The sequence below is a fragment of the Labeo rohita genome, chromosome 5, assembly GCF_022985175.1.
Source record: "Labeo rohita strain BAU-BD-2019 chromosome 5, IGBB_LRoh.1.0, whole genome shotgun sequence".
Taxonomy (NCBI): Eukaryota; Metazoa; Chordata; class Actinopteri; order Cypriniformes; family Cyprinidae; genus Labeo; species Labeo rohita.
The window spans coordinates 2,378,819-2,403,492 of record NC_066873.1 but is presented as its reverse complement, the minus strand read 5'-3'; the positions used below and the strand labels follow the sequence as shown (position 1 = coordinate 2,403,492).

The following is a 24,674-nucleotide window of genomic DNA, read 5'->3' as shown; positions in this document are numbered from 1 at the left end:
TTCTCTAGATTATGTCACAATTCAGCTTGTAAAAAAAGGTTCTTCAATGGTTCCTTGTGGTTCAAGGGTTCTCGAGTTGGCTATTTAAAAGTTCTGAAATCTGTTATTTTTTCGATACGTTATTGAACTATTCTTATCTCTCTGACCAGTTTAACTATTAATATTTCTCAGGTTTCAGGTTGTTCTTTCTGCTCTTGAGGTGTTTGTAGTCAGAATGGGGTCAGACTAACAGAGCAGCAGTGTGTTCTGGGTAATCCTGCAGGGAGAGTGAAACCCACACACACGTTTCTTTCGGTATGCCATCAAACAGGTATGATACTGATACCTGTCACCAGATCAGGTTGAAACGAGGCTTTTGAGAGTGAGTGAGTGTGTATGTGTGTGTGTGTGTGTGTTTGTCCCACAGACACACAGAAAATTCCCCTCGCTACACCTCTCCATCCTGGCTGGTCACCATGGCAACAGAGCATTTTCATGTGTCGTCTCCATTCTAACGTCCCTAATTAAAATGGGTCTGGTTGGGTGTAAGCCGGCGTGTACGTTTTGCGCAGACATGCGTGCCTGTGTATGCAGATGTTTAAAGGCCACTAAGGAAAAGTATATGTGGCAGGGTTTGCTGCATTAAACCGACTGAAACATTTACATAACATTCCTGACTGAGGCGTCAGACGCCGATTACTCCCTCTGGCACAGATTAACACCTTGAGTCTGTGCAGTCCACCAATTAAAAGATGACTAATTAATTGCACATATTTATCACAATCACAGTCAACATTTAAATATAATCATACATATATTTTCACATTAAATCTAATGGCCCAAACTGTGAACTATCAGGTTGTTTTTAATTATAAAAAATTAATTACAAAACAATAAAATCATTTTGAATGTATGTGATCTTAAAACAGTATTTTAATAAATGTCACATTTAATTGTGCCTTTTATGTAGTGTTTTGTGGTGTTTCTCTCAGCTGTTTGAATGTGAGCTGTCAGCGCATTTTCCCACGCTTTCAAGTTTATTTTGCACATTTGTTTTCACGAAATATAAAAACACTTCTATTTTACACAATAAAAAAGAAGAGGATTTGTACACATCCTTCAGTTCATCGCTTCGTGGGGGTGGTGAGTGGCGGACAGAAAGCGTGATTACATATGGTCTACTGCAATGAGGAAAATATATCTGCATTAACGCACTGAAAGAAGACATTTGCGTTATTTTATTACCTGATTGCATGACTTATTTTAATGTGTTTTTAATGCATTATTTTTGCCATCTCATGTTCCCTGAACGTTCCCTCACAGAGACATCTATATGACATCTGCATTTACATCTTTACATCTGAGTGTTAGTTAATCTGCAATATGTCTATAGGACACTTCCTATCAGATGTCAAATAGACGCCTATTAGATGTTTTTAAATTATAATTTATGTAAAACTGACATCTTACAGACGTCTGTCAGATGTCTGAACACAGCAGATGCTTTCCAGATCAAGCGATCTTTAACAGACATTCCTTTGACACAACCTGTTTTGTTAAAAAGCGCTGTGTAAATAAACGTGATTAAGACATCTTGCAGATGTACGTGTGGGTTACATATACAAAAAACAATACTAATCAAAAAGTCAGTTTGCTATAAAAACATTACAGCTTAAGATATGTATATAAGAGATTTCAGATTCGTTTTTCAAAGATAAATCAGAAAAAAATAAACATGTTTTGCCTAAACCATTCCCAGCTAACAGGGAACATTCTCAGCAAAGTTCTTTCACGGTTATGAGCAAACGTTCTTCCAGTAATGTCCATAGAACATTCATTCAAAGTTATCTGGTCGTTATGTTCTCAACATGTTAGCACAAAACATTATTTATGCATTGTTTCTAGAACATTTTACATAATGTTTACAATAATAAAATGTAACATTCTCCTTGAGAATGAAAAACATTTTTAAACTTTTTAAAAAAAACTGGATGTTTTGAACATTCAGTGAATGTTTAGAAATAATGTTAACATTAGACTTAATGTGAACTATTAGAAAAAAATTTTGTTAGCTATATTATTTCCTAATAAATCAACATTGTTGAAGTTGACCATATTCATCAAGTCATGTAAGATTATGCAGAAAAACACAATCAAGCTTGTTTTGCAAGTCATTTTTAGTGTTCTCTATGGGTTGTAGTTTTGCTGATCCCAGTGTTTACTCCCCAAATATTTAATCCTAACGATCCTAAGAGAAAACTTAGATACGCTTTGGATAAAAGATAATTAAGTCACTTAATTCACTTATTATTGAGGCAATTACCCCGGAGTAATCAAGGGCACAAAGCTGATAGCTCATGGTTTGCTCAAAACGTAGCTGCTGCACATTCAAATATGATGTCACTGAAGTCAAACCAGGCATAATGCGTCTTGACATGCATATTTGAATTTATGCAAATGCCTGTGATTTTTCAAAGCTACTGTGGAGGGATTTTCAGAGAACAGTAAATTTAGGCAAACTGTTATATAGCTTCAAAAATCTAGACAGAGCAAAAGTCATGTTGCCTTAGAATGATTTGCATTGTGAAAAACACAATGCAGATAAACAACTTTTCAGTCATTTTGTCAGCCTTCACCCTCATTTACTTTTATCGTATGGATAAGAGTGATTTATCAGGCATTTTGCATAACTTTTATACATCATTTCATACTGATGCTCAATATTTTCATTGGTGGAGCCACAACAGACAGAGTTTGAATTCAGAATTGCATACAATCATTTTGTTCTTATTTCAGCCACATGCCATACATATAACAAAAATATTAAGTGTAGTATGCTAAAATATATTTTTGAATTCAGCCTAAACAACTGACAATGTTGTGTTTACAATTATTATATTATTGTAATTATATATATATATATATATATATATATGTATATATATGTGTGTATATATATATATACATACATATATATATATACATATATATATATATATATACATATATATATACATATATATGTATATATATGTGTGTGTGTGTGTGTGTGTGTAAATAAAAACTTTTAAAATGCAGTTTTGCATTTAGAACTGCTTTATCAAAGGTGCATTCAGCAGTTTCTTAGCTAGCATTAGCATTGCTGTTCTTTGTGTACTTTAAAGGAACACTCCACTTTTTTGAAAATAGGCTCATTGTCTAACTGCCCTAGGGTTAAACAGGTGAGTTTTACCGTTTTTGAATCCATTCAGCCGATCTCCTGGTTTGGCGGTAACACTTTTAGCATCCCTGGTAAAAAAAAAAAAAAACAGCATATGCTGGTAGCTATGTTTTGATGCTGGGATGCTGGTTAGGTGTGTTTTGATGCTGGTTTAAGCTGGTCCTTTGCTGGTTTATGCTGGTCATGTTGCTGGTCAAGGACTAAGCTAAGGACCAGCTTAAACCAGCATATGCTGGTTTTTTCACCAGGGATAGCTTAGTATAGACCATTAAATCCGATTAGACCAATAGCATCTCGCACAAAAATGACCAAAGAGTTTCCATAGTTTTCCTAAGTTGCAATTTTCACTTTTAGCATAGCTTAGATCACTGAATCTGATTAGACCGATCGCATCCCGCTCAAAAATGACCATATACAATGATGATATTTTTCCTATTTAAAACTTGACTCTTCTGTAGTTACATCGTGTACTAAGACTGACAGAAATTTTGTAGGTTGATATGGCTAGGAACTATACTCTCATTCCGGCATAATAATCAAGGAACGTTGCTGCCGTACCATGGGTGCAGCAGGCGCAATGATATCACACAGTGCCTGAAAGTGACCAACATTAAGTTTGTGTAGATGCAGAGTTGACGGCTGCGTAGTATCTTTGCATCTGCTGCACCCATGGTACGGCAGCAAAGTTCCTTGATTATTACGCCGGAATGAGAGTATAGTTCCTAGCCATAACTTTTTCATTTTTCGTCCGTCTTTGTACAGTATGTAACCACAGAAAGAGTCAAGTTTTAAATAGGAAAAATATGGAAACTCTTTGGACATTTTTGAGCGAGATGCTGTTGGTCTAATCGGATTCAATGATCTATGCTAAGCTATGCTAAAAGTGCTACCGCCAGACCTGGAGATCAGCTGAATGGATTCGAAAACGGTAAAACTCAACTGTTTAACTCTCTTGGGGGGGAATGAGCCTATTTTCAAAAAAAGTGGAGTGTTCCTTTAAAGTACACAAAGAACAGCTATGCTAATGCTAGCTAAAAAAAAAAACTATTTTATTTTCCAAAAAAGTGTTCCTTTAAGTACCAATCCCACAATGGTGTTAGACGCTGCACTAACATCTGTCAGCATGGATCAGCGTAATTGTCTCTGAATTTTATGTAAATCACACTGATACTAGTGTGTTTTATATAGCAGTCTCCCAACAAAAACTGCAGTTTGGCCAAACTCGAGATCTTTCTACCTTGTGTGTGCTGTACTGATATTAATGCTTGTTTTTATCTTAGTAGCAAGTGAACATATATCCATGCCCGCCTGTAAATTGCAGGATTATGCCGTTTTTTATGTTTCACTGCCTTAAATGTCCTACAAAACCAACAAACTCTGGTTTTTGGTTAAAAAGATGTGTCTTCCGTTCCTCTAAGACTGATGATCTTATTCAGTGCTCACTGATTTATGGATAATGAACTAAACTTAAGTTGCTTCAGTCCAGTAAGTGTTCATCCAGAAATATTACTGAAAATATTAAAGTTATCTCTACATTCGATTTACAGAAATACGCAAAGATTTCTTAACAAAAAGACGTGTACCCTTAGTGAAAATTACTAAAATGTATTTAAAATACATTAATTTCATGCTAAGTATACTACAAGTACATTTACATATTATGTATTTACATATTACTTAATGCACTTAATTGTGTTGAACTAGTGCCGAAGCCCAACTAAAGATATATTTGATTGTGCTGAAGTAGAACTATTGCAAGTATACTTCGGGTATCCAGTCTTTTGCATTTAAAGACTGATTTTATTTAAAGATCATACAACCCTCATCAATAGTAACATTAAAACATATTTTAGGCTTAATATTAAGAAATGTGCATTGTCCACTTGTAGTACTCCAAATAAAGTTTCATTAAAATTTACATCTCAAGTGATATGTCAGTAAATATGTTAATAGACTTGAATTATACTTAGTATAAAATAAATGCATTTTAAATCTATTACTTTTTTACTAGGGAGCACAAGGTGGAAGTTAATAGAATTATACTAAACAGCCTATTACTTGCTAAAGCAGAAGACATGAAGTAGATTGTGTGAAACAGGTTTTTCAGCAAAGTTTTGATCATGTTCATAATTTGGGCATTAGAAATTTGTTTATGAAATATGATACAGCAGGTTTTATAGGGTTAATGCAGTGCTGTCATATGAGATGCAACTGTAGCTGCATCCCAGAGGAAACAGTAGCTGTGAGCTGAACTAAAGCTTTAGGGTGTGATCAGCTGCTCATTTCACTTGAACTGTATAGACGAGAGTATAAGGGAGGTCACTGGGCGTGTCAATACGTGCAATATAAAAATGACATAAATTCATAAAATAACAAAAGTCCTCGTATAGAAGTAAGACAGTATATCACTCCTGGACTGTGTGAAGAAAACTATAACAATGCAGGTTTCTATCTGTCCAGTCCCTTGCCTCACACACACTGTAGTTGAACTCGTCCATTCACGCTTTCCTCTCGCACCTCTCTCCCTGTGACTCCCAGGTCTTCACGCCAGGTTTCTCCTCAGGCACGTTTGTCATTATCCTGCTCTTCACACTTACTGGAGTCCAGCACACACCAGACAGACAGAGAGAAACTTCCATTGAGAATTCACCACAGACTCAAGACTGATACTACAGCCATCATGATGATCAGTCCTGTTTGCACTGATATTAAAGTCAATGTGAAACAAAATTGTAAGCTGGCGTATGCAGGATTGGAACGGATGTCAGCCAAAATGGAAAGTCAATTTAGAGACAGAGCATGTTATTATTAACACAATCTCACTGCAATTCGTAATTAGCCTATAATTTGTACAATCTCATTTGTATGTTTTCATACAATCTGCTTGTCTCACACTGACGGTTACGTTTAGGGTTGGTGTTAGTGGTGGATCTTCATGCTCACTTTCTTCTAAAAATGGTATGTTTTCGTATAATTCTCATCAAATGCAAAATTGCCAATTCATAAAAGTTACATTTTCACATGAGATTGGGCTGTTATTACCTCTTAATGACAGACACAAAGACAAAATCATCAGATCATCTGAACAAAACTTTGACTAAATTACACAGGCACAAAACGTATGTATGCACAAAGTAGAAGCACTGCTCACACTGACGTCAAATTCAAACCAAGCAGCTTTCTGTCGGTCAGTGCGGTGAATTTGGAAGGGGAATTTTTTTTCATCCTCATTCAAAACTCCCAATGCACTGATTCCAATTTAAATGAATGGAATTCACCACAAAATTTCCTAAAAATGTGTGTTTTAAAAACAAAACAGGGTCCATTTTGATGTTGACTTTAAGGGCAGAGCTCTAGCAAACCCCATTCACAAGCGAAATGTCTCAAACATGGGTATTTCTGTCCTTTTCCTCCTCCTTGTAATCTTTGCATTAACTATGCTAGTTTTACATTGGTCACAGCAGATAAAGTCAGCATACTGTCAGCCGAAATGTAAAGTCAGTTATTATATTTTCATTAAAGATTATAAAGATTTTTTTTCTTTTCAAAGGAATAACACACTGATGAATAAGAAATGTAAATAGACTTGTTTTGTTTTCATGCTAAAAGCAGTAACCAGCAAGTCTACAAAGTGTGTGTAAAAATATGCATTTCTTGAGTGTGAGCTGTGTATACTAGCTTTGACCCACATACTCACCAAAGATATGATTATAAATTGTTTTTGAAGGAGAACAACAAAGCGGAGACACTGAGTTCTAATCATAGTGAGCCACTTTAGCTAGTTTGTCATCCATAAGCAGCTTATTCAGAAGATCTGCGAGAGCAGCCACATTCAAGTGTGAAGACGCATTCTGTCATTAAATGCTCATATACTTTACATGCGGTAGCCTCAGATTTCTCACACTTGATTGCATAGTCCTCATATGCATTTAACAACTTGTTGAACATAAAATAAAACGTGTCACGGCATGATTTCGCTTCCTTTTCCAGCGGCTCTTCTCTCAAAGGCCCTCGCACTTTCTCCCTCCAAGCTTTTCAAGTCTCGCACGTCTCCTTCATGGCCTTCCTGCAGCAGCTAATGGTTTACAGCGAGAAGACAAGTGCTTGAATTAGCATGACAAGAACCTGAGTGAATGTGCAATCCTTGAGCCAAATAACACGCCAATCCGCATAGGTGTGATGAAGAGGGCTCCGGAGATGCATTAGCATCGGAATTAAAGGGGGGAAAAAAGCTCCCCGTGTGTGGTTTCATTCCACTTTTTAAAGAAAAAAGGTTGTGACAGCTTATTTGAAGCGGGTTTGAAGCTAAAGTCAGTGATTGTTGTGGTATGGGTTTTCAACAGAAACAGCTGATCTAAGCGCTGATAAGACGTTTACAAAAAGTATTGCATGATAGTCTGATTTATACCTACCATGGTACTGAATGCTTATCATGGAACAGTGCTTTTAAGGAACTCCAAGATGCCACCATGCCAACCGTGATAAACAGATAATGACTTTTTAAGTTGATTTCCATGACTTTTCCATGGATCAACAACGTAAATTACAACTTAAAAAAATCCCTAGCTGAGTCAAGGAATACGGTAGCCTACATGCACAAAACAGCTATGAAGAAATCATTATTTGACTTTTCCTAAAGACACTCATCAGGGTGCAGGGCATTTTGTCTAAACAGTTCGCTAATCATTACAGACAGAGCAAACAATCACGGCATAACTTCAAGAGGAACAAATGTGCAACTGTACACTACCTCCAAACAACGCTCTGATTAACTGGATGGACAAAATATGATCATAAACACATCTATCTTTTGTCCAGATTGGCTTTTTTTTAACCGGCGTGATGAACTGGCCTATAGTGGAGGGAGTGCTCATGGAGGAGGTGCTTTGAGAGGAGGAGACTGCTCCTCAGTCGCATTGACCACCTCACATCTACTGCGAGCGCCTGAAGACTCAACGCCTCCTACCAACTTCTAGGATTTGCCGAGATTTTTTCCCCCATCTCGACCGCGCATGTTTCGTTATTATTTTGACGAACTGCTCCGCGCTTTGCCTGCATTCGCCATTGGATAACAGCACGCTGTTCGCTCGTTGAGTTGGCGTGTGATCGCACTCAAGCATCGCTTTTATTTCGCAGGATATTCATGTTTTTAAAGATACAAAGGACGCGGTGGATTCACTGACGGAAATCAGAATTCGGTCGCTGGAGGAGGACGTCGATGCGATTTAAACCCCAGCCGAATACGAACATTTCTTCTCGGACTGTCAGTAAATGAAGTGGCCTGTCGGATTTGTTACATTAGGTGGATTTTAAAAAGCCATCCCGATTCAAAGTGGAAAATTAGGACAAGTCGACCTACACCCCTCACAAAGGGGTTCCACGCAGCCGAGCGCACGGCATGTTGTTGCTCCGTGTGTTTTTGGCAAAACTGCCACACGTTTGCGTGTAGATAAAGAGGTCGTTAGGGAGATTTTGTTCGGTTTTGTGTGCTTGGACGGTGCTTTGCCATTCTGTTAGCACAGAAAGTTATAAATTCCACACTATTTCCACACCATCACTTCATGTGTTGAGCTGCTAAATCTGCATTTCCATAGCAAACTTAACTGATACAGTAGTAGATTTTTTTCCCATTGAATTCAACATTTTTTTCTTGAGTTAAAAGTTTTTTTTCTCTCATGAATTGGGGGCTTTTCTCTGACTTGTGACAACTCCCACCGTGCGATTGATCGTTCCTGATGGGTACAAGACCCAGCTGACGGTTCTTGAACCTTTGCACTGTTTGCCCACCTTTGTAAACATTCACCAGTAAAACACTCGTGATTCCACGATGGAGCTCTTCTCCAGGAATGTGGCCGCGCTCTGGATTATGCTGCTGGAGTTCCTGCTCATAACAGTGGCGGAGGAAGGTAACTCAGTCATTTTATTAAAGGCAACTACCTGTTGACTCCTAATAGAGGAAGACCTATTGTTACATATAAAAGTGTCATAACAATGGGCGTCGACCTATGATCTATATATACAAAACAGAAGCAATGTTATTTTATTCACTGTGCATTGTTTTGACTCGGCATTATGCCCACTGCTCTGTTTTCACAAGCTCATACGACTCAGTGGCCCTTACTGCGAAAGCATTCATAAATCCCATTTATTCGATGACTAGTTAGCAGTACTCTGGGTTATGTCTAGCAAAGACTGAATCTATTACACATAAGTGTGGTCCATTACTTTGTGATCAGAGGCACTGCGAGATTGAGGGTTTGTAAAAGGCTTCTGTTTGTTGTAGTTGGCGTAATTGTTGAGCTTTATTGATGCAAAGAACAATTGAATTTGTTTAATTGTTATTTCCTTAACGAATCAGTTTTACAAAGAGACTCTCCAAACGGGAAGAGTGGGGTTGTTGCTTTAAAAGTAATAATTATCTCCCCGAAAGTGGGAATTTTTTTAAAGCACACTTATAATGGTTGCTACGCCCCTGCTTTCACAGTTTAAAGTGCTTTTTAATAATCAATATAATTACTATGCCCCTGTAATCACTATAGACTGTGCACTTAATAACATTGATTTCATTCTTAAGGCATTCCTTTGTCTTCTTTTCTTTCTGAAAATCGCCCTTGGGTGGATCAAACAGAGGCACAATAAGTGCATCTCAAGTAACACGCAAATGTTAAATTACAAAGAGGATGGGCGAAGTATGGATGGCTTGGGTCGATAGAAATTTGAGTCCTGTATTGTCAGGGGACATTCCATCCAGTAACCTCAATAAGTAGTCATTTTGATCAATACAGTGATGAATGTCTCTTCGTGGGGATTTAGGTCTGCAATGGCAAACACGGGCCGGTAGATTTGACTAAAGGTGACTACGTACCTGTAGTAAGTCTATCAGTTTGCCGCAGGCTGCTTAATCGATGGCGGACGGACGATTCGGATTAGTTCCGCATTATATGGCGCGGTGCACACACCTGCTCCCCGCTTGCCGAAATCAATTAACCGACCTGTGTGACAGACACACGCAGGTGATGCTCCTCCAACAGCAACACTGGGTCCAATTAATGAGTTATTGACGCATTTCTGTCGCGGTAATTAGCTGATGAGTGTCAGAAATCCCGTAGCTTGCGCTCTCGAGTGAGAAGGCGATACAGCGTTTAATCCGGAACAGAGAAGCTGTCTCGATCTGTAGAATAGATCAGTTTATGGACCTTTTATGTACTGGCCACGAAGCAGTATTTTGTGTTACTATTTTGTGTCACAGGCTAGATGTGTTTGAATAAAATTCAACTAATTTTGTCTTTACTATTTCTGTGAAAAAAAAAAAAAAAAAAAAAAAAAAAGTCGCAGCGCTTGCTGAAGCCGGTTTCGCGGTAAATCGGTTTCGCGCTTTTTCAAATATTCGTCTCAGTGGCTCCACAAACTTTTTGTCCCTTGCTTGTAAAGGAACTCTAAAACTGACCAGATTAGAATTTAGATTAGAACTAGAATTAACGCTTGATGTGTGTTATAGTTCTTACCACTTTCCAGTTGGATTTCTGTGCAGCAGTGTGTTTTAACACATTGAACTTCTCTGGTAAATCTTCTCTGTTACTGTTATCAATTAGTTTTTCAACAGTTTTTGGAAAATGTGATGAAAAGCTGCTGGGTAATAAGTAGTGTGAAGACAGTCACTCATGTTTTGATTGTTTATGTGTCAGGAAGGCTTTAACTGGCATGTCTTTTAGATTTCTTTTAGCGTTTAATCTGAAATGGAGACGTTGTCTCGATCTGTAGAAGAGATCACTTATGCTCTTTAAGAACTTTAATGTACTGGGCACGAAACAGTATTTTGAATTACTTAAAGAGACATAGGCCAGCTGTATTTTAATATAATTTAACAATTTTTTGTAAAAAAGTCGCAGTGCTTGTGTCAGGCCGGTTTCGTGGTTCTTCAAATATTCGTCTCAGTGTCTCTTGTGACAATAAAAGGAAACAGTTGGTTCCAAAGAAGAACTTTTTGTCCCAGAGTCTAGAACTGACTAGACTAGAATTTGAATCAACTCTTTATTGGTGTGTTAGTTCTCACCACTTTCCTGTTGGATTTCTGTGCAAGTGTTTTAACACATTGAGCAGTGTTTGGAAAGTGTAATGAAAAGCTGCTGGATAGTAGTGTTGAAGGTAGCATAAAGGCTTAGTCATTCATGTTTTGACTGTTTTTGGCCTTTAAGTAGCATTTCTTTTTGATTTTTCATTTTTGCTTGCCTTTGGCAAGTGTTAATTTTGGCCTATGTTTCATACCGGAATATTGCTAAAATCAATACGACCCGGTTGGGTAACTGTACCTAAAAATTCGCTGAGATGGGGGCTGGGGGGGAGTTACTTTGGCAGTTGTAAAGACTAATATGGTGAAGTCAGTAACAGAAGCAGCAGGGGGGAGATTGGATTTGATTCTGTAGTAACTCAAACCCCTGCGTGAGATTAAACTAATGCCAGATCTGTGAGGATCACTGCACTGATCTCTAATTCCCTTTGTGAGGAAATATCAGCTAAAAAAGAGAGAGGTAACAATGGCTTTCATGTGAGGTCAGAGCTCAGGAACTCTTCTGTCTTCCGTCTTCTGTTAGCCTGGAGCAAAAAAGAGGCTTATCCATTCCACCTTCTGTCACTTATTCACTTATTTCTCTCTGTCTCACTCTTCTCATCTGTGTCTCTCTACGTGCTTTCACTCTAACAGTCATGGATTGGCTATGTTTGGAATGGAATACTGTATGCTGTTTTTTTAAATGGCATGTGAAGCAGCATGCAATGAACTTTTCAAACGGTATCACATGGCCGCACTGCAAGCGATTTGTTGTTTTCTGTTTTAATCTGGCAATGCAGTCATGTTGTGCAATGTTAGAAATCACAGTTGCTTCTGTTTCAAAAGTAAAAGTAGCAAGTCCTTAATGAAATAAAACTTGCTTGCTGTGCAAAGTATTCATATTGCAATAATAGTAAGAACAGTAGTTGTACGTTCAAAATGGTACACAGTCGTATGTGTCGAGTGATGCAAAAAAAAAAAAAATTCGATATTGGCACATGGCGCTTTTTATTCTTCTCTCTTCTTTTTGTAGTTGACTTGGCTGTGGCGAAGTTTCCTCTACTTCTCTCCCGCTGCAGAAATGCACATCCCTGCTCAGAAATCCTATTAAATGGAACTGATTTTTATAAGACAGGGATTTGCATTTTAAGCAGCGCTCTCCTCTCTCCCCCGCTCCTCACTCTCTCTGTGGCTGTTAATCCTGTGATTAGCCGCTTGAAGATTTAAACTGCAGCTCCGCTTCTCATCTCTAATCATCAATCCCGCACCTTTACTCTCTACAGAGTTACCACAGTACGTTTGTCTCAAACCCAGAGAGCTTCCAGTTGCGTCTGCATGGTGGATCTCGTGTGGAAGGAATCCTTTTTCAACTTTCATTCTTTCATGTGTGTTTTTTGTGATTGAGTGTGTGGTCTGCATTGCCCCGGTTGCAGATCCAAACACTGTGCAGATTGATAGGATGATAACAGCGCTCGAGCGGCTCTTGTTGGGATTGGACTCCCTCTCTCCCTCTCTCCCTCTCCCTCCCTCGCTTTCATGTCTCTTCAGCCAGTGCATCAGTGTCAATACCGCCCTGATGGATGAGGGGCTGACAGACTAAGAGTCTCTAGTTGTATCTTTTTTTCTCTCTGTCTCCATCGTTCCCTCCTACATGCCTCTAAAAGCGGTTGAGAATCGCCATTTAGCATGAGAGGAGACCTTTGACCTTACAGAGGCAGAAACAATCAGGGCAGAAGGAAGACGAGCGATTAGGTGATGGAGGAACTCCAGTAATATGGTGGGTCATTTCTGTAAGTGGACAGGCGTTTGTGTGGAGACACATTTCATAATGGAGTTGCAAAGAAAGGTTTGGAAGGAGCGTGCTCATGTAATCCAGCCAATTACAACTTAGCTCGTCCAGCAGTTGCTCAGGATTGATTGCAACCAACTTATAGAGGCGTTTAGAGACACTTTACAGCCCTGATTGGATTCTTGGCAACCCTTGTGCACTGCAAAAATGATATTTTCAATCTGGTTTCCAGTAAAAATGACAAGATAACTATAGCTGAGCAGCAAAATTATGTAACATAATCAAATTTGTTTTTAGAAAATCTTGAATTGAGTTTCTTCCTACCACATTATCTTGTTTTATGGACCTTCAGATATTTGTGTGAGCTGCTAGTCAACATTGGAAATACTATTCAACTAGTCGAAATTCAGTTATTTTAATGTTATGTTTTAAAAAGTACAGTATTTTTAAATGTGGATATGTGGAACATAAAAGATTCTTTCTTCAGACCTTGCATGCATGCGTCATTTGTTGCATGTTCCACCGGCAAGGGGTAGGAGTGTATTTCTGCTTGTTCAAAAGCGCCACCTGCAGTCAGAAAGTGAATTTGCATTTTCATTCATCCCATCTGCTGCTTTTGTTGCCATCAGTGTTTTTAACCATCTGGTGGAAAAATCTGACAGTTTGATTTGTAGATTAAGTATTTCAAATGGATTGCATATATACAGAATGTTTTTGACTGTCCTCTGAAGGCTTCACACTTTTAGACTAGACAACTACAAAATGTACAAATTAGTCACAATGCAGATCCCTAGGAGGTTAGTGGTGATGACACCGATTAGTTCTGCCTCTAGTTAAGGCATAAGGTCTGTTTCTACTAGATGTGTCAAACAATGCAACTTGTAAGACTTTTGTTCATCTTCAAAACATAAATAAAGACACTTTAAATGAACCCTCTGCGATTTCTGTCCGTCCATTGAAGGCCCATTTATCCAAAAAACACTCAGGTTTCATTAAAAATATCTTCATTTGTGTTTTGAAGATAAATGAAAGTCTTATGGGTTTGAAGTAACACAGGGGTGAGTAAATGATGACATTTTGTTTTTTTATTTTTGTGTAAGCCAATCCTTTAACACAGAAGAATGAGTTCCAGCTTCCTTGTTGGTCCTGGAACAGCTTTCTTATTAATCAGGGATTTTGGGGCTAGACTTTAGTCTGCGGTTAGAGGCTTGAACAACTGCCTGTAAGGTTTGTGGTAGGACTAGGGTCATGATTGGGGTTAAACCTAACAGTCTTTGATAGTAATGTTGTTCCTAAACCAACAAAAGACTTGTCCTGCTTGTGTAAATCACATCGTACCCTTTGCCAAAGAGTTAGGTGTCACGTTGTTTGTAGTTTCACCCTTAGGAGCGCCTGAAATAAATCCCTTCACTCCCATGTTTTCAGTCGGCTGATTCTGGTATCAGTTTATTGAGCAGATCCTGAGATATACTTTCGCAAAATGCTCGGCTTGTGTGATATGTAATATTCCACCAAAATGAGATTGTCTCTTTATTGATTAGGTGCTCATACAAAGACATCAGCACCTAAATTCATTCTCTTCAAAAACAAATCTTAATTGCAAAACACATTTTATACACGCAAACCATAAAAGCCGTTTTGTACATTTAATATGCACATGTACAGATTTCCTGTGAGAGTTTGTGTCCATGTCTTATTACAAGAGCTCTAAAAAGTTCTTGAAACATTTCAGTCTGCTTCAATTCATTACAACTCTATTAATCTCTCAGCCGCCTATGGGATCAGCAAATGACTTGACCAATTTCTAGAAGAAGTACATCAACAAATCTGCAGCCCTGTTATGCTTTGCAGGAAGTTTCTTGAAGAGATAAACAGAGCAATGTGTTTCCAAATAAGGTATAGGAACCTTTCCACTAATCTTGTCATACATCACGCTATACTTTTCAAACAGAGCACAAGCATTCTCGTCTGAATCGCGTGTTAGTTTCCCCATTAGTGCCCAGTGTGAGATCTCTCTTATCCCAAAAAAACGTTCCTCATTCTGTGCCTCTCCTGAGCTTGCACTCCCCCACTTGCCCCCCGTTGGCGACTGCACATTCAAAGCCATTCGTCTTCTCTGCAGTTCACAGCACGTGCCTCCTGCTTCTACACTTTCTCTCTCTCTCCATCCTGTATACCTGCACGACCCCCTCCATTTCCTTCTCATTGCAGCCTTGCTGGTCGCATTTTTGTTGTTTCTTAATTAAATCCATAACCGGCCATAAACCTAAGATTAAAATTTGATTGGTTGATAGGAGTGTTGTACACGTTCTACTTTGATAAATCACATTAAACACTATAAACATATTCCCTTGTGAATTAATAACTCTGATTAATGCATTCACAGATAAACCGGAGGGACAATTTACTCATGAAGCCCCTTTGTTTAGATGGATAATGTAAGATAGATGAGACATATATTACTAAAAGATCTGCACTAAGGTCTCTGGGTGCTCTTAAAATAGGTCAGGTGTGTGCGCGGAGCGAATGAGGTGTGGGCACTGATGAAAACATGGACGCTTGTTTCCACACACATAAGCCGCGGTGTATACAAGCGTTCTGAGTGATTCTTAGACATGTTTGCTTTTAAATACACATACTGTAAAGCAGGAATTATTGAGAGAACGTAAAAAAAATCAATGCATGACGCATTCAAATTTTAAACTATTGTCTTAATTGTTCCACTCCTTTTGCCAATTAGAATTTGTTTGTTCACTTAATGCGAAATACCTCATTCATCAAGGCGACTACATATTTTGTGTTCAGCTAATTTTCACTTATTAACACACTTAATGTTTTAAATGAGTTGCAATCACCTTACAAATCAAAGATATCTGAGATATAGTTTTAGAACATAAATAACTAACTAATAATAATGACAAAACTACAACTGCAAAAGTTTTATTTAGAAATGCATAACATTTCTTAACATAGCTTATTTCAGACAGATGCATTTGACTAATTGGGGTAACATTTGGGAGAATTGGTTGGTCTAACATAGGGTTTTATATAGTTTAATCCTCTTTTTGCCTTCCAGGGAGGAATTTATTTTCCTGAAAATGCTAGTTATATTATCGCATTGGACTAACAATAACTTTGCTCACAGGGCATAACGACTTCCCAAAATTCCCTAATAGATTTGAAATGCATTTATTTTATACTAAGTATAGTTCAAGTCTATTAACATATCTACTGACATATCGCTCGAGAACTACTGATATAATAATTGCAACTAAACTTTATTTGGAGTACTACTTGTGCACAATGCACATTTTTTAATATTAAGCCTAAAATATGTTTTAATGTCACTATTAATGAGGATTGTATGATCTTTAAATAATATCAGTCTTTAAATGCAAAATATTTAAAGTGTACCTAAAGTATCCTTGCAGTAGTTCCACTTTAGCACAATCAAATATACTTAAGTATAGCTTTAGTTGGACTTCAGCACTACTTCTGCACTACTGTTCCAATTTAGCAGACTTTAAATATACCAGTTTAGTATACTAAAAGTACAATTGCAGGGTATACATAATATGTCAATGTATTTGTAGTATACTTAGCATGAAATTAATGTATTTTAAATATTTTAATATATTTATTTTTCACTAGGGTAGTTTTGATCATTTTTGTACTTCTTTGAGTGTTTTTGCTCACTTTTGTTACACTTTTGGTGCTCAAAAGTGGCAGTCTACAAAGAATGCTTATTGATTTTTTTTTTTTGATGCTGGGAATTTATTATGAGTGAAAATTGCCAAAATTACTCACAAATAACATTTTTCACTCAAACGGGGTGATCAGTGAGGTTTACGATCAATCAGTTCCAAAAAACCCTGTGCCAGTTGAAAGAAAACATTTAATCCAAGACTTAGTGATAATATAGCATAGGGAGAAATTTACAAGCAATTTTTAAAAGGTTGGTCATTTTTGTCACCAAATTAGGTAAAGGATTTATAGTACATCAAAAGGGTTAAAGTAAATTAATTTCTCATTGTTTGAGACTCAAAGGTTGGAAAATATGTAGTTGCTTTGTTTACAGTGCAGAAAAGCAACCACTTGGACACGCATTTATTGAGCTGAATGACATGTCAAAATTATTTTTTATACACACTTAATTATCAATGCTACAGAATAGCTCGCACCCTAAGTATATCTCATTTCCATTTAATTAAAACAAAAACATTTAATATATGACACATTAGGACGTCCCCACAGGGGAAGCTTTTGTCATATTAAGCTCGCTTCTGGGGACAAATTTGTCCCTAAAGAATAGCTAAATAAACACACATGAATGAAGAGGTCAAATAATACTTCATTCTAATGTGTTTTTATGAAATTGCTCTGTGTAAGCACGAACGTTTTCATCGTGCACAAGCTCTCTGATCTTCTGTGAAAGCTTGGTTAAAAATTGAGGGATCAGGAAAGAAAGGAGATGGAGGAAACAAAAGATTGAAAGAGGAGAGTCATGCAGAGAGTGTATTATGTATCAGATATCTGCTGGGGTTATGCTGGGCCAGTGTGTGTGTGTGTGTGCGTGCAACAGACAGGAACAGTCTGCTTTCTCTGTTCACACACCGATCAAACCAGCACGCCTCCTGGCTCCCACTGACACTTACTCAATGAGTGTGTGTGTGTTGGAGTGGATATGATTAAGGGTCAGTTTTTGTGTGTGTGTGAGTGTGTGTGTGTGCTCATGATGTACCGTGTGAGTAGCCATATGGGGATGTAATGATAATAAAAGCTGTGATGGTAGCTGATGGCCTGCACATCAATAGAGCTCAAGAGTTCAACAGATTGCAAAGGAAGTCCTTGGCTATGCTGGGAATGAAAGATTAGCTACAGCGTACTGTGCTCCATATACTGCACAGTACACTTTTATGAGTACTTTTTGCTTTTTATCTAATTTTTTTGTACATTTTATCTTATACAAGCTTTCCAGTTAATTAAATGGAAAAAAAAAACGGTTGATATTGCTTTTGGTTGATTCATCAAAGGAAATGCAAGGTCAAGTTGAGTGCATTGCACAGTCGTGTATGTATGTAGGTATGTATGCATGCTTGCTTGATTTCAAGCATCTTCCTTCTGAATGAAACTCTTAAGGCAATGCAAAAACACACAGCTTTCTTTGTGTTGCCACTGCAGTCAGTTTTCTCTTTTAGGTTATATAGTATTATACAAAGATTTGAAGAAAATTCAATAGAGCGCTGCAGGGATGATTTATTTTCGTAGGCCAAAACCTGGAAATTAACCTGTTGACTACGTTTTGCTTTCTGCAAATTGGACTTCAAAATTCATAAATGCTGTTTATTTGTGCAGATTCCCCATGATGAACAAAACGTGCGTGAATCATTAACTTTTGCTGATCACAGAGCTTATTTTCTGCATTAATCCCAAAGCCAATGGATAAATCCTGCTGGGTTTTTCTCAAGGGAACCAGGGTGATGCAAACTCGCATGATGGCCTACAAAACTTATCGTACAAAAACTATTGCCTCCTAAGTACTGAAGTTTGCCACTGCCACAGTAACGCAATAACGCAAGTTAAATATGTACATCAGAGCGTACGCTTTCAATGCACTTGGCAAACATTTGCGTTTGCATACTTGGAGTATGTTTCTGGCCGTACCGTTTTTTTTGTGTCCAAATGCAAACAATTGCAGTCTCTTTGTCATTTTCTTCCAACAGCGATACAAGTGCAAACAGCGTCTAGTGTGCGTTTGCTCATAGGCTGACTGCTAGGAAACCAATCCGCACTCAAAGATGCGTCAGCCTAAATGAAGTATGTAAACAAGTTGAGACGAGAGATGTGTTGCTCATTTGTTTAGCGTGGGCTTAGCAGCGATCCGCTTTCCTTTCACATGTACTCGTCCGTCGACAGCATAGTAACAGAAGCAAATTATTTCTCATGGTGGTCTCTTTTAAAGACAAAGCCTTGTTTTCATATGACAGCTTGAGAAGTTGGATTTTGTCAGTACAAGCTGCAGATGTTTCAGCACTTTCAGTGAGTTAGGCAGGTCGGCTTATCTGCTTATGTTGTAAAAGGTGTGTGTGTGTGTGTGTGTGTGTGCGCGTTTTGGCAAAAATGATCAAATCCTCACTGGCTGTTCTTTCAAAGCTCAGTAGACAACTGAGATATTAAACATATCTTAGTTGTGGTTTCTCTTAAAAGCTAAGAATCGTATGGTCAACTTTTTGTCTAGTACCTGACTAGTGAGGTTGACTAGTGAAAATATCTAGATTTTTTCTTAGTCTTAATTTATATATCTATATATAAATTCACTAATTTCTTAGTGAATTTATACTGTCTTGCATGCTAAAACCTGAATTTTTTAAAAATCATTGCATAAAATTATTACACTGTAAACGGTTTCTTTACACATGTAAGTACACTTTGTTGTGTTGATTAACATACTAAAGCACATGGAAAGTTTTTGATTATAATTTTAATTGTAATGTGTTATTTGATATTACATTTAGAGCTAATACATTTTAAATATACCAACTTCATTACAAATGTGTAGTTACAAAAATTTGTGAAAAGTAGCACGGGTATATTTGTAGCAATAGCCAACAATACATTGTATGGGTCAAAGTTGACGATTTTTCTTTTATGCCAAAAATCATTAGGATAAAGGTAAAGATTATGTTCCATGAAGACATTTTGTAACATAAATATATTAAAACTTAATTTATGATTAGTAATATGCATTGCCAAGAACTTTAAAGGTGATTTTCTCAATATTTTGATTTTTTTGCAACCTCAGATTCCAGATTTTCAAATCTTGTATCTCTGCCAATATTGTCCTGTCCTAACAAACCATCAATGGATAGCTTGTATAAATCTCAGTTACAAAAAATCAACCCTTATGGTTTTGTGCGGTCCAGGGTCACATATATGAAATACAGGTTTCAGCAGAGCATACATTTTAAGTTGAGATGACTGCATTTAATGTAAATTTAAACTACAGTAAAGTCTAATTAATTGCAATTAACATGCAATTAAGTGTCTGGAATTATTACATTCCGTAAAGTGTATCCTTTTCATAATAATAGCTCTTTGTAAAACTATGCTAATTACAAATGTATAGTTACAAAAATTTTAAATATGTGACCCTTGGAGTAAGTAGCATGGGTACATTTATAGCAATAGCCAACAATACATTGTATGGGTCAAAATTGTCGATTTTTCTTTTATGCCAGAAATCATTAGGATATTGAGTACATGTTCCATGAAGCTCATTTGTTGTATATTTCCAACTGTAAATATATCTATACTTAATTTTTGATTAGTAATATGCATTGCTAAGAACTTCATTTGGACGACTGTAAAGGCCGTTTTCTCAATATTTTCACTTTTTGCACCCTCAGATTCCAGATTTTCAATAGTTTCAAATCTCAGCCAAATATTGTCCCATCCTAACAAATACATCAATAGAATTTATTTATTTATTTATTCATTCAGCTTTCAGATAATGTATAAATCTCAGTTTCAAAAAATTGACTCTTATGACTGGTTTTGTGGTCCAGGGTCACATATACGAAATACAGGTTTTAACAGAACATATATTTTGTATTATATTTTAATCCACCAAATGCTTGTCAGTGCAGTAACTTTAACTATATTGCAATAACAATAGCAGTAATTATGAAATTACATATAAAATGTACTGAAGTCCTACTTATCTGGGTCAAAAAAGCACTCTAAAGTTCATACAATTGCATGTAATAAAAATGTAAACTACAGTAAATTCTCATTTAATTGCAATTAACATGCAATTAGGTGTCCAAAAATATTACATTGTTCACACATAAGTATATTCTTTTAAAGGGTATCTTTTTCATAATATTAATAGATAAAAAGTGTGAAATTCTACTTCTTTATATTTGACAGTTAAACAAGAAAAACTGTAGGCCAGGACTTTATGCATCATAAATGAATTGACATATGAAAAATGGGCATTAGATATGAATGCAGTCTGATGGTTGGAGGGAATGAAAAATAAGAGGCCTTGATGATATTGGCCGGAATGGAAAGTCATTTGAGAGGCTGAATAAGTTACCATGCTTGATGAAAGATTACAAAGACAAACTTTTGTTTTCTTTGGAATAACACGTACAGACAAATCGCGCACAATAAGACCAGGAATGTTTACTGAGAAAGTAAATACGGTCCGTTTTGATCTCCGGCTAATCGTTTCTACAGCGATTGTGCAAGCGTGCGAATTCGAACATTCCTAGTGGAAGCATCTGCAGTCCAGGTGTGCGTCAGTAATAAACCATTAGACACACAAACACGCCGTCACGCTACAGTACTCGTATTAAATGCTCATCCCTCTTCGCTATCTGTTCATCTCCATCCATCTCGTCCTAATCCCTGTTTTCCCTTTCATCTCCTCTCTGCCACTCTTTCTCCTTGGCCTCCTTTTTTTCACCTCCTTTCCATTTTCTGTCCCTCCCCCTCCTTTCACTCTCTCTCGCTCTCTTTTGGTAATTGGCACTGTCTCTTTTCCTTAATTAAAGTGAAAGACTAATTGTAGCCCAGTGCTGGTCTTCTGTCATTTACCTTTGAGAGAAAGTGAGGATGTGTCTATAATTAAAGAGGTCTGGAGTGCACACAGGAAACACTCAAGGTATGATATCAGCTCAAGGTCACGTACCACAGAGCGTGTTTTACAATCAAGATTCCTGTAAGATGAAAAGATGAAAAAAAAAAAAACCTCTACTGAATATCTTAGCTGTTTTTCCAAGATAGCTATGAGATTACGTTGAGAATAAATGAAGACTTGCTTAAATCTTGGGAAAAATCTGAGTCATTTCACAATATCGTCTCCAACTTGTTTCACTTTGATTAGAACTTTCTCATCAAAATCTCCCTTAACTCAGCTGCTTACTGTATATGAACAGTTGTTCCATTCGATTATATAATTGTTATTTAATGAATCATTTTGAGAATTAAGTTTCCCGTACATTGAAAAGCCAACCTCTGGGCAATACCGTTTTCCAATGAGCATTTCTAGACACACACTCATATAAAAGATAGACATAATCAGACAGAAACGTGAAGCAGACAAACACTCATACTTGACTTGCAGAGCTGAGAAACAAAACGAGACGCTCATGCACACGTCTAAACACGCCGACGTGCTCAGGCACAAACACAGAGTCACGTTTGCCATTATTCATACAATAAAAGTCAGGTGGTATTAGACTATTGAAAAACACTCACACACAGACGTACCCACATTGGGTTTCCATGCTTTATGGGTTCGTTCAGTAGGCGTAATGGTTTCTAGCCCTTCACCCTCACACAAAAACTTTCTGCATTTTTAGATTTTCAAACAAACTTCATTCTGTATGATTTATAAGCTTGTTTCCTCATGGGGACCAAGAAAATGTCCCCACGAGGTCAAAATGTACTGGTATTCAGGGTTTGTACAAGGTGCTTAAAGGGGTCATCAGATGCCCATTTTTCACAAGTTGATATGATTCTTTAGGCTCTTAATGAAAAGTCTATAAAAATTCTTTGGTTAAAAATTCTCAATGGTACTGTAAAACAACACCCTTTTTACTGAATCATGCTGTTCTGGTCGAGGTTCCTTTAAATGTTAATGAGCTCTGTTCGCCCCGCCCCTCTCTTCTCTCTGTGGAGTGACAAGCCTGTTTACTTTAGCCGCGTTTAGCCGCCTTATACTCTCTTCTGCTGTAAGTGAAGCTTTATCACGAATGATTTGCGTGAACATAGACAGATATATGTAGATCAGGAGGCGCATTCCCTTCACAAACAAACGTAATCCACTGCATCTTCAGCGACTCAGATGTCGGGAGTAAATGACGACCACTATGTTCATTATTACATCCAGCAACACAACACCTCAATCACTCAATCGGAGATATTCTTGTCTAACTTACATCACTGCTCCGGCATCAAAACAATGGAGGTTGGACTGTTACAGCTGATTTAAGGCGGGTCTGACGTAAGACGCTCATGTCAATCAACTATCATGGGAGCGGCCTCTGTTGGTGTGACGCCACAACGACAGGCATCTGAGAACAGCTCGATTTGAAAAAGGGGATATTATTTTTGCAGATAGAAAATAACAGATAGATTTAACAGTAGAAAACATCAAACCATTAATGTAGTACAATTACAAAAGCAAAACATAAAAAAGAAGGTATATACAAATCCCTTCAGAAAATGAACTGTGGTTTTACTATATCAAAAGTGTAGTATACTTCGTACTACTTAACTAGCATATTTTGCCATTTTTTATTAGTATATTTTTATTTGTGTTTCTTTTTTTTAGAATTTGAAATAGAAGATATTGTTTGATAAGTGAGATCTCTGGTTAAAGTCCTTCAAAATCAAAAAAGTAGTGCTTGAAAAGTCCTTGAAAGTCCTGGAATTTCATTTTACGGTATCTGTATGAACCCTGGGTATTACTGTCTTTGTGGGGATGTTACAAAATATAAAATGCTGTTCTTTTAAAATTTATATTCATCAAATAATTTGGAATAAAATGTATCATGGTTTTAACAAAAACATTGGGCAGCACAACTGTTTTCAACACTGATAATAATCAGAAATGTCAAAAATCTGCATATGAAGGATCATGTGACACTGAAGACTGGAGTAATGATGCTGAAAATTCAGCTTTGTCCACAGGAATCAATTACATTTTAACATAGATTCACATAGAAGACTCTTCTTTCAAATTGTAATGATATTTCGGTTTTTATTGTATTTTTGAACAAACAAATGCAGCCTTGGTGAACAAAAGAGACTACTTTGAAAAACATTTTGAAAAGTGCTTTTGAATGGTAGTGAACACACCCGGTCAAACCTACTCTCGTCACAAAGGCCTCATGTTAGCTTTCATTTCCAACGCGCTGCAATGTTATATTGCTCAGAAGTTGTTTTCTTTCAGAGCTCAGGAGAGCATATTGAATAAGCTTTCCATTGGTGTATTGTTTGTTAGGATAGGACAATATTTGAGCTGCAACTATTTGAAAATCTGGAATCTGAGGTTGCAAAAAATCAAAATATTGAGAAAATTGCCTTTAAGGTTGTCCAAATGAAGTTCTTAATGCATACTAGTAATCAAAAATTAAGTTTTGATATATTTACGGGAGGAAATTTACAAAATATCTTTACTTAGCATACTAAAGATTTTTGGCATAAAAGAAAAATCTAAAATTTTGACCCATACAATGTATTTTTGGCCACTGCTACAAATATACCCGTGCTACTTACGGCTGGTTTTTGTGGTCCAGGGTCACATTTTTGATTGCATACCTTGGCTTGTTGGCAAATCTGAAGTTCAACACTGAGATAATCAGGGTCTTTTTCTCAAAAATCGTCGTGAAGTCACCATTAGTTTTCCATTTAATTGTGTTGTTTCTAGGAGACACAGCTGAGATATTAAAGAGTCTCACTTGTGCATTTGCTGGAGGTTTATCACTGAGGTGCGCTGAGGTGAGATTCAGTGTTAGAGCCGTGCGGTACGGTGTGTCTAAACGGGACTACTGCATTAAGCGGGTCAAAAAAAAACGGCTCGGACAGAAATTGCCCACCGGGAGCTTAATCCATCAGAACAGCAGCCG

General features: G+C 37.2%; 1 protein-coding gene across 2 annotated transcripts in view; it reads left to right on the top strand.

Moving 5' to 3' along the window:
• The first annotated feature begins 7,946 nt into the window (after positions 1 to 7,946).
• ephb4a (eph receptor B4a) overlaps positions 7,947 to 24,674 on the top strand; it is a 46,585-nt gene continuing 29,857 nt past the window's right edge. The window contains exon 1 of one of the 2 annotated variants that reach the window (XM_051110211.1): positions 7,947 to 9,105. In XM_051110211.1, coding sequence (XP_050966168.1) covers positions 9,027 to 9,105 — 79 coding nt within the window. In that variant the 5' untranslated portion in view covers positions 7,947 to 9,026. The remainder of the gene's footprint in view (positions 9,106 to 24,674) is intronic. The other variant, XM_051110210.1, reaches the window with a different exon arrangement.